The following is a 10,994-nucleotide window of genomic DNA, read 5'->3' as shown; positions in this document are numbered from 1 at the left end:
TCAGATGACATGACCAACAAAATGGCACCTCATATACAAATATAGAGTTTCCTGAAATCAAATAGTTTTATTTATGAACCCATTACGTTTTTGTTGTTGAAACACATTTTCTTTCTTTCACGAAGCTTGTAAAATTCGAGCAGCAGCTTCGTACACAGCTGTAATCTGCTCGCAAAGGAACACTTTGATAGCTGAACTCGGTAACCCTGAGAAGAACAAGAACAACATGACCAAGTTTCAGACACGTTCAGTGGGGGGTGGGCGCTTAAGATCAGACTGATTTCATTTACAGCCATCTCGGTAAGCCAGTTTCAAAGGAATTTATTCAGGAGAGACTCACTGTATTTACTCACTGCAGTGGTGCAGTAAATTCAGACACCTGAGACTGAGTTTAAACATTCAGACAAACTTTCAGCGTTTGGATGATTCAATGCACATCTGTTTCATGATTGCTGAATATTATATAGTAGGTGGACAAAGGGTAAAAACAGTAGCTGGTGTTGGTAATCAGCACTCATTCCCAAAAACTGTTTATAAAAATAGACAACCTATCTCCACCTGCTTCCATTGCACAGAAATATAGCTATAATATCCTATTCAAGAGAGCTGCCTTATTGTAATTTGGAGCCAGTGTCTGCACACAGAAGATGTGGAGATTTAAGTCCCACCTACACACAATCATAGTGTTACATCACCATTTTTAGCACCAGATAAAAATTACAGCTATGCATATTAGAAAAATGAATACTTGAACATATAGCAGCAAGGTAATAATTAAATATAGCACAAAAAGTGAGCAAATGTGTGTTCCACATAAATGGAGCCACATTTGTTGGGAAAATGCATTTGAAGGGTTGAGCAGCAGAGCTGAGTATGTACCCATGATGAAAAACTTGCAAATCCCCACTGGTTATTCTCTATAGCTTATTCTGCTATTAACACTTGCTTGAGCCTATGGTACCCCAGGTGCTGACAATCCGATGCTTGATTGGCAGCACTCGCGAGCAATCGGTGGTCATCCCATCTCTCCACAGTCCTGAACCAAAGATTTTTCAAGATGACAAGGCTTGCCCCCACAGAGCGGGTTTAATCAGAGACTACCTCCAGAATTTGGGAGTGGAAAAGATAGAATGACTTCCCTGCAGTTCTGACCTCAACCCCATTGAGATCAGTTTGGGCATGCCGTTCGTTTCAGAATGACCAACAGAACCACAATGGCTGCCTTGCAACAAACGCTGGCTGAAAATGGGATGCCATCCCACAGGACTGTGTGACCAAGCTGGTGAGCAGCATGAGAGGCAGGTGCAAGGCGGTTGTGGCTGGGAATGGCTCCTCCACATGCTACAGAGGCTCCTATTTGTTAAATGATTTCAATTGTTAAATTACCAATTTTGTTTCTTTAGACTTCAATCATCCAGTCCAATAAACAACAACAACAGAACAAGCTGTTGGGCGCTGGCAAAGATTGCCAAGTTTTTAATGGAGACGACCCAAATACTCAACTCTGCTGTTTTCCTAACCAATGTGGCTCCATTTAAGGGGAAATAAACAGGCTTTCCAATGGTGTAAGAGTTATTGCCAATAACCAACAGCATGAAAGTTCCTGCAACTTCACGGCAGGTCCTCCGGCCGCAAGGGGGCGGCAGTGACCCGTATCTTTCACCAACTGCGTCATTTCCGACAAAACAAATGCCCGACTGCGGGGGCTCAAACTTTAGGAGACAGTGAACTGTAAAAACAAACAAGCAAACAAAACCTAGTAATTTGATCATGAACACCGCGCTGAGACACTGGAAGGAGGCGGCTACTCTTATTTTAGCCGCAGGACACCGGCTCGGCGCGGACAACTTGTCTCGGACTCCGCGGGTCGGCGGGGACGCGTCTCGCTTTGAATACGACGTTTTGTTGCTCAAACGAAGCTCCAAGAGCGGATTTATGCCCAATGCCCACGTCTTCCCCGGCGGCATGGTCGACTCCTCGGACTTCTCGAGCGACTGGCTGGACATTTTTAAGCCCTTCGCGAGCTCCCCCAGCTTTGGGTTGAGACGCGTAAAACAGCCCGTGGAGACCAGAGCCCCAATCTTCGCCACCGACCGGTTGAAGCTGGGCTCCCCCGTGCCGGGAGAGGTCGCCCTGAGGATCTGCGCCCTGAGGGAGACGTTTGAGGAGTCCGGCGTGCTGTTGGCCGTGTCCAAAAAGGAGGAGACGCGTTTGCTGCGAAGCGTCGAGGAGGACGGCTGTCCTGCGGTGCGAGCGGCGGTGCGCGGCGGCGAGCTCGCCAAGTGGAGAGCTCTGGTGAACCGGGACCCGTCCAACTTCATCAGGATGTGCAGGGAGCTGGAGCTGCTGCCCAACATCTGGGCTTTGCACGAGTGGTCCAACTGGCTGACTCCTGAAGGCAGACCTGGCAGGCCGCGGTTTGACACCGCTTTCTTCCTGTGCTGCTTGCAGGAGACGCCTAGCGCGCTCCAAGATGCAAAGGAGATTGTTCAGTTTCAGGTGACAAGACACGATGAGCAACAACATAACCTGAATTTATAATGGATCTGTTTTTGTTTGTGATGTGACGTGATGTTGCATACAAAAGAGTTGAAATGTGGCTTTAAAAGCCAATGTATATGTACAGAAGTTACAAATATTTGCCCTGTTGGTGCAGTCACATGCACCTTTTAACCCCTTTATTTACCTTTTATTTTTTTCTTTTTCTAAAAAAAGGTTTGACTAGCAATGCTGTTTAAAGTCCTAAGTTTAAGAAGAATAGAAAGTGGCTTTATTCATAGTTTTTATAGTATTTAGACTGCTGCTGTTTTTCGTGATTGTTGGGCTGGTCATAAATTGACGAATTGTCACCTTGGATGCCAAAGTTTGAAGCAAAGATCTTGCGCGATGTGTTTGTGTTTGTGATAACTCTCGGCTACTACCACACCAACTGTCAACTCATTATGGGTTCAATTTGTTTGTTTGATAAGGTCTCTAAGCTGTGGCAGCAAACTCAAATCAAGTGGATTTCAAATCTAACGATCTAACATCTAACGATCGTCTCCTGTGAGTTGCATTACAATCTGTCCACTAGTTTGAGATATTTTGCTAACAAACACACAAATGAATGCACAGACACTGGCAGTTGCCTGCCTTTCGTGGTAGCAGGCAATAATCAAAGAAGTAAAAGTTGTTTATAACTCAGCTTGAATACATCCGTATGTCATGACGTTTGATGTAAAAACCAAACTAACACATACGGTAAACCCTGCCTCGTGATGTGTGTTTCAGTGGGCCACACCCTCAGAGATCCTGCAGAGCTACCGGGAGCAGCAGCTGTGGATCCCGCCACCTCAGTTCTACGAGCTTAGCCGATTGTGTCGCTTCCCTTCGCTGAATGACCTCCATAAGTTCGCCTACCGGCGGGCCACAGAGGGCTGCGAGCAGTGGATGCCTGTTGTCGTCTCCGAAGATGATCACTACACTTCACTGATGCCAGGTGCTGGTTGCTAACTGTGTTTTCTCTGACTGTCCAAGCCAGAAAAGGTTGTTTTAAAATATGGGGGGGAGTGGCTACTGTGATGACTTTGTTTGGCTTTGCAAGATGTGTGTAAAGTTGTCATTTTCAGAAACATTATTTTAGGAAATTCAGAGCTGCCAGAGTGGGACTTTAAGACCTCAGGCAGATAAAGATGCTACATCTTTTTTATGCAGTTGGTTAAAAAACAAATGAGTACAGAATCATGCCAAGTGGTGGTTTCATTTTCACTTATTTCTTTTGTACAAAATTATGTTTTTTTAATGCTAAATGACAGTATTTCATATTTTAAGTCTGAATTTCACAATGTTTGTCTGAAAAATACAGACCCATTTTCCAGCTAAGAAGGAAAATCTTAGCAGTGAAGCTGCTTAAAACCGTATTTAAGAGATGACTCGCTGAGTTTTGATTTCGCCTCCCTTTGCTATTTTCCTCATTTTGGCTTCTCTCATCTTTCCAGGGGATAAACTTTATCCACTGGGCTCTTCGGGGCTGTCTCAGGCGGAGGACCGTCAGGATGACTCTGGATTTCACCGCATCGTGTTCTCAGATCCGTACACCCCCACTCTGCAGATCTCCATCAAACCCAAGTACAACCACCTGCTGCCTGTTGTGGAGCTGGCTGTGTCACATACCTCAAAAAGTCATCTTTGACCATAAACGCTGCTCCTCCTCCTGTGCACCAGTAAAAAAAAAAATTGTGACTGTAATAACGATAAATAGGTTTATCATTTTAAAATTTAATATAATATAATGTTTTATTTGCAGCAAAATAAAGCATTATTTTCTTAAAACTGAAAAGGGTTGCTAATACTTGGACTGTGTGCAGCAGTTTTTTAAAACTTTTTAGCTTTTACACAGTAAATCTGAGAGGAGAGTAGCTCGATTTAACGCATTTCCTCTCCTAACTCATCTCAACTCTTGATCAAAAACCCTTCATCAGGTCTGAGCATAGGAGGTACACATTTGGTGATATATTTTCTGAAGCAAAGGGAATCTGTATATTGTGAGCTATCCTTCTGTAGTTGTGAGATGCAGTGAATGAAGAAATGATAAATTTCAGGACCTGATCATCTAAAGCAGGGGTAGGCAACCCTGGTCCTAGAGAGCCACTATCCTGCATGTTGTCCTTGTTTCCCTGCTCCAACCTGATTCAGTGGTTAAATCACCTCTTCATGTTCTGTTAATGACACACTTATTCAAATCAGGTGTGTTGGAGCAGAGAAACAAGTAAAACATCAAGGATAGTGGCCCCCCAGGACCAGGGTTGCCCACCCCTGATCTACAGCATTTATAAACAAGTATTATGGACTTTGTTAGAAGCTCAGAGGGAAGAAGAACACAGTTCCAAGCACGTGTTCAGAACTGATCTGTTTGTCTTTAGGTATGACACTGAGTTTGATTTGGAAAAAGTAAGCTAATTGCAGCAAATTGTTCAGTGAAATCTACAGTTTATAACATTAAATCTGCGGTGCAGTTTTGATCAGCTGTACAGTTGTCTCCTCGCATGATGAAACGTAAATTTACGTTTTCAAAGAACGCGAGGTCAAAGTGAAGTAAGTCAACATCAGTATAACTGGTGTGTGTGTGTGTGTGCTTTAAGCTTTTTTGGGGTTTGGTTAGTTTTCTTGTACAGGAGCAAGATGCTAAATCAAGTTTGGCTTTTGGAATTGTAAGGTGACTAATTTAAACCTAAATGTTGCAGCAGCTCCTCTCGGACGGTGGGGGTTCAGCACAGCTCCCACCTTTTCCCGTTCAGGGGTCTTCTCTGCTCACCATAGTGTCCTTCATGGCAAGTTAATGATTGATGAGATGGATTGAGCCATATGTTTGCTGTTTGTAAATTAAACTTGATAATTTATTCATTATTAAACTAAATTTTTCACAAATGTCTTGGCCTGCTTCACAGATTTATTTGATCATGTAAATTCTGTTTCTGTAAAAAGCATTTTTAAACACATTCTGTTCATAAGTCATATTTCAGCACCAGTTGTCAGAAACAATAAGAGCACATTAAACTAGTGGGGACCTGCCTTAATGGGTTCAGAAAGTTTTCCTCTGACAGCTGGCTTTTTATACGTTTGACGCGGTATGATGCTGACGTTTCGTCTCCTTGTTAGCGCTGCCCTCTTCTGTCCGCGCACGCCTCGTTCTGCGTTACACTGCTGTGTGAGTGAGCGTGTTGGATGGCGGTGGCAGCGAGGACGAGTTGAAATAACGCCGCTCAACCTTCTGTGCTGTTTGCAGTCTTCTGAAGGTTTCTATGGAAACCCACATCCTTGGAAACCCAGCATCTGAGTCCAGATGAAGTGATGATGATGCAGCGGTCTGCCTGAGCCTGGCGTACCTCTTTGGGAAGGTTCCTTCGCGTTTACGTGCTCGGTAAAACCATAAATTGTCTCTGAGACGTAAAGGTTCTTTAAGAAAATCTTTCAAGTAACTCTCTTACTCACCTCTAAAAGAAGTTGAGCACTCTTAATACTTTAAAGCTGATGGAGTTTTATCAAGATTTGTTCCGAAATCCATGGGACACGTTTCAAAGGGTAGCATTTTAGGAGGCTTTGTCCTCTCCCCTCTCTCCCATGTTTCATTCACTGCTTTAGTATTCTTGAAGGTCTGGGTAAGAGTGCCAGCCTGTTATAGATTTCAAGTGTAGAGGTTCATGACTCACTGGCAGCAGAACTTGTGAAATGACAACAAGCATAAACAAGGTGTCTGAAAGCTCCCTGTGACTCACATCGGAACAAAGGAGCCGCTGATCTTTAGGCATCAAAGTCCCTCCGAGTAATTCAGTCAGCTCTGTGGCCTCAGCCGTGGATCATTTAACTTTTTTTCATTTGTTTTGTTCTGTCCCTGTTTCTGTGCGAGACTCCAGCCATTAAAGATTGAGAAGAGACGGAACAAGAAAGAGAATTAAAAAGGGCATTTTGCACTTCTGCCATCTTGCTTGATGTATAAAATATCACTATAATAGGCATTTCCAGCATTTTACTCTTTGAAGTGCTTCCATTTAAAATGATTTATTTTTTTCTTCCATAAAAATGTTTCTCCTTGTGAGCCTGTTTGTGTGATAACCTCTTGTGAGCCTGTTTGTGTGATAACCTCAAATTTGTGTCTTTTATAGCCTTAACAGCTCCATTTCTTTTTTATTTTCTCCGTGTCAGGGTCAGGCTTTTATTCAAACCACAGTCTTAGTATTTGTCATTTAGATATTCAGACCAAAGCAGCATTTCAGTCCTAATAAAAAGCAGTGAAAATAGCCACAAAGGAAAAAAAAGTAGAATTTGTATTTCAGGAAACCTTCAACCACCATAAAAAACTGTGCAATCTGTAAAAAAATTCTAATTTTAAAACAGTTTTGCCATTTGAACGCTGAGCTACATCTGTATTGCGGATATCCTTTAATTAAATTCTTCCCAGAAAAATTAAGCTTTTTGGTAGCCATTTTTAATCAATACAATTAAAATTGGGGCTTTTTGCATTAGAAATCCCCTTTCAGATAACTTTATTAGTCATATTCCTGATTTTAGATCTCCACATTAAATTGGCATGTGAGATTTTGTGCAGTCTAAATATTGATTTAAAAAATAAATTATGAAAAGACATCTGTGGAAATGTTTAAATCCTGACAGACAAAGGCTTGTTTACCTCCCACTGGACGGCTGGCTGGAAAACTGCAGCTGCACATTTTTTAAGTATGATTTAATAGTCTATATTCTTATTGAGAATAAATTCCTTTTGAGAGAATGGCAATTTCCTGCAGATACTCTGTTTACAATTATATTTGGTTACTCACATATAGTGATGAATGACTTTGTCCTTGAAAAGGTATCCAGATTTTTCCTTTCAGGTATAAAGTGGAGTAGCTGCTGTTTTCATGTTCACGGCTGATGTGTGTTTGTCAGAAAAAGCTGTAGCTTTCTCCAGCAGGGTCTGTCTTTCAGTAGCATCACAGATACTGAAGTTGCACAGTTCTTTTATTGGCTGACATCAAACTGTAGATTTAATTTGAAGGTGCGGTCCTAAAAATTCACCGGTGTCTTGAGTTTTAGCTGTCTTTCATATAAAAAAGTCAACTTTTAAAAAAGTATGGTGGGTAAATTAGATCATCTGCAGCCTAAAGCTAACTGGAGTCTGTTTACTAGTCAGTGAAGAACACCCCTAAGAGCTGATGAGGTCATTTGCATCAGTTAGCTGCGCCATTATGAACAAGACTTTTCATTAGACTTCACATCAAAGTGCTATTTCAATAGATTACTGTCTAAAAATTATGGTAATAAGTAAGAACTGCATACTTATGTAGGATGATGAATTAATTAAACACCTGTTCTTCCTGAGGGTCCTTAATCGGTGCGGCCTCTTCTAAATTTTATCATCTTTGAAAAACCCTGGTCAAATCATACTAGCTCACAATATAAGGAATACATATTTACAAATGCAGGAGGATCATAATTACATTTCATTTACACATAAATCACCTCAGTTGTTCTTGTTTTTGTTTTGCCCCAGACAGAGAAACGAGCTAAAGATTAGTTTTAGATAATTGGCATTTTTATTTTTAGTATGCTTGTTTTGCATCTTTACACACGGCTTATTTGTAGCCTAAAAAGCCTTTAAAAATGCAAACACACTTTGACCTTGAATAAAAAGAAAAGTGGTTGTTGTTTTTTTTCAGTTTTAGGCCATATCTGGTCTACAGACCATCAGCTTAACTTCAGCGTAATCTTCTTTAATTTTACTCGTTTCTTTGAACAAAATAACAGAAGATCTAAAACCAGACTGATCTGTCCTGATTCCTGTGTTCCTGACAGTGCAGGACGACCGTCCCACCGTCCCTATTGTTTCACCTTTGTGCCAGTCCAGAAATATCTGTAAAGACTCTTAGAAGTAAAACTATTAGGCAGCTCAAGCTTCTGTGTTACTCTCTTTTAACACTAATTTAACGCTAAGGTTGTTAAGTCTGAGAATAATCTCTTGCTCAAAATACCTCTAAGTAGATTAGATACACGCATCTTCACCTTTGGGGCGTTTACAAACCGTAGGTCATAGGTCGTAGTCAATTGAGCCATCTAATGATGGCTGTTTTACTGTATGTCCAATGCAGGTATGAAGTATGTCCACAGCATAAAGAGACACTGAGCTGTCTTCAAGCCACACACACCTTTTCAAGTGTGTTTCAGAGTTTTATTATACCAAATATAGTTGATTGTCTGTACATTATCTGACACTGCATGTACAAGTGACTCATTCGTGTTGCCACGTTTACATTCAAAACTGAGAGAAACCCCTGAAAAAAAAAGCAACAAGAACAGGCTTACAGTGAACAGGTGCAACGTTTAAAAGACTGTCTCTCACTGTAGGTCCAAAGACTCCCGTGCAGCGCGTGAGACTCAAAGTTTGTGACGTGAGATTCAGGCCTTGATTGTACAGGTTCTAAAGGGTGCATTAAAAGTGTGCGGATCTGACCACATCCAACCGGTGAGGTGAGGAAAGGCCCAAATGAGCCCTAAAGCACGAACCTAACTCTCAGACTAACGTGGCCTCCTGCTCGTTCGAACACATCTGACTTGTCTGGACCGAAGTTGTGGAGTTTAAAGCATGAGTTCAGCTGAACACCAACAGGAAATACTTGACTGACTGTCGGCTACATTTACGCTTGAGCTTTTCCCACTAATCCACTTGGATTACGTGTTGTTTGGATCATCCTGATGCCCAGACACTGTCACGTAATTTTAGGACTTATTATCATCCTCCGAAAATACACAACCTATCTCCCACTTGAAAATACCTGTGTTTAGGACCTATGTCCACTCTCTCCCAACCACACTGTCTAGGTTGTTCTAAAGGCTATTTTATCAAGTGCAAATCCTCATCTCCGTCAAATACATTCAGGAATCAGAGAGAGATTAATGTCTAACTTTGACTTGAAGTTTCAGACCTCTCTGTGTGTCTCTGGTGGAGCAGGATGCTCTGTCCATGGGGGAGGGCTGCCCCTGCTGCTGCGGTCCTTCACGACATGTTGATAACTAAATATCCCAGAACCAGAGCGACGGCCACGATGACAAAAAACCCCACCACGGCGCCGATGGACGCCAGGCCCCCCTCCCGGGAGCCCCCTCCGCCCTCATCGTCCTTGGGCTCCTCCTCGCAGATGGAGATGACGCCCACGGAGGAGTTCCCCACGCTCATGTTGGACTTGAGCTCGGCGCCTGCCTCCTGCTTGGCCACGACGGCCCACGGCGCCACCTGCACCTTCATCTCCATCTCCTCCATCATCTGGCTCACCTGCGTGATCTCGGTCTGCAGCTCGCTCAGGTCGGCCGTGTCCACGTTGCTGTCGGCCTCATACTTCATGTTCTGCACGCTCATGGCGCGCGCGGCCACCGCGTTGGTGCTGCCCGTCATGCCCGTCTGGATGAGGTGCCGGGTGGGCACCTTGAGGGGGAAGTCCTGGCCGATCTCCAGGGACCTTTTCATGTCCACCTCCAGGAGCTCCATGCTGCTGGAGAACAGCACCCAGAGGCGCTCGTACTCAGCGCGGTCCTCCTTGCTGATGCTCTTGTCTTTGAGCAGGGAGGTCAGTTTAGTCCTGTTGGCCACGGCCAGCTCCTGGGCCTTCTTGCGGGTCTTCTTCAGCTCCTCGCGCAGGTTCTGGGAATCCGATGTGCTTCCGAGGGCGATGACCAGGTGCCTGTAGCAGGCTGTGACTTTGTTCAGCGCGTCCAACATTGTTTTGCACTCCTCTTTCCCCATGATTTGTTATGGGAGGGTGGGGGGAAATGTGAAACAAGAAAGCAGAAGAATCTTGGGCTCAGTTTAGTGTCCACGGAAGCACGCCTCCTCCTCTACAAATCCACGCAAGTGAGAGAAAACGCATCTCTGTCCATCACGCTCCTTTCCTGTGCGCAGGCAGGCACAGAGAGCGGCTTACAAATTAATGCTTCCGTCACCTAAAAAAGCCTTTTAAGATTACCTTTTAAGCTTCCCCGACTCGAGATCAGACCTCGCCGGAGCCCGGAGCCGGTCTCCCGCAGGACGGAGGCGCTTTTCTCTGAGCTACAGGTGCCCCGACATCCGCGGCGCCTTCTCCTCCCCGTCCCTTCAAACAGAGCCCATAGTTGGTGAGAAACGAGGCGCAGCTGGCTGAAAGCTGATCTCCAGTCAGCGTTCAGGAGGAGGCGAGCGGCCAAAACGAGCCATGGTGGTGCCTCTTTTAGTGCGTGTGTGTGTGTGTGTGGTTCCGGTGCTGTTTGTCCGCGCGGGGAGCTGTCCACTTCGGCACCCAATCGATGATGTGTTTAAATACCAGCAAGCGCCTTCAGTGGTCACATGTGCGCGCGCAGCCAACGCGCGGAGCCACTCGGAGGCAGGCAGGCGAACAAGGCAGCTCCGCCGCTATTGGTCAGAGCCGCTCCGAGCGCGCCCTGCCATTGGCTGCTCCGTCCTCCGAAGTGGGCGGAGCTGGCACGTCTGTCAA

The 10,994-nt window shown here is 44.3% G+C and overlaps 2 protein-coding genes across 2 annotated transcripts; one reads left to right on the top strand and one right to left on the bottom strand.

The window, feature by feature from the left end:
• The first annotated feature begins 1,035 nt into the window (after positions 1–1,035).
• Positions 1,036–5,409, top strand: nudt19 (nudix (nucleoside diphosphate linked moiety X)-type motif 19). The gene is made up of 3 exons (XM_017418681.3): positions 1,036–2,499; positions 3,271–3,478; positions 3,978–5,409. The coding sequence occupies exons 1-3, from the start codon at positions 1,771–1,773 to the stop codon at positions 4,169–4,171; spliced, it is 1,131 nt and encodes a 376-aa protein (XP_017274170.1). The 5' UTR covers positions 1,036–1,770; the 3' UTR covers positions 4,172–5,409.
• Positions 5,410–8,662: 3,253 nt separating this feature from the next.
• LOC108237321 (regulator of G protein signaling 9 binding protein) lies at positions 8,663–10,861 on the bottom strand. Its single transcript, XM_017418658.2, has one exon. It carries the CDS (start codon positions 10,268–10,270, stop codon positions 9,527–9,529), a length of 744 nt encoding a protein of 247 aa, XP_017274147.1. The 5' UTR covers positions 10,271–10,861; the 3' UTR covers positions 8,663–9,526.
• Between the last annotated feature and the right edge of the window lie 133 nt (positions 10,862–10,994).

Source organism: Kryptolebias marmoratus, linkage group LG15 (assembly GCF_001649575.2).
Source record: "Kryptolebias marmoratus isolate JLee-2015 linkage group LG15, ASM164957v2, whole genome shotgun sequence".
Taxonomy (NCBI): Eukaryota; Metazoa; Chordata; class Actinopteri; order Cyprinodontiformes; family Rivulidae; genus Kryptolebias; species Kryptolebias marmoratus.
Note: the sequence above shows the minus strand (reverse complement) of the source record. Positions and strands in the feature narration are given on the sequence as shown.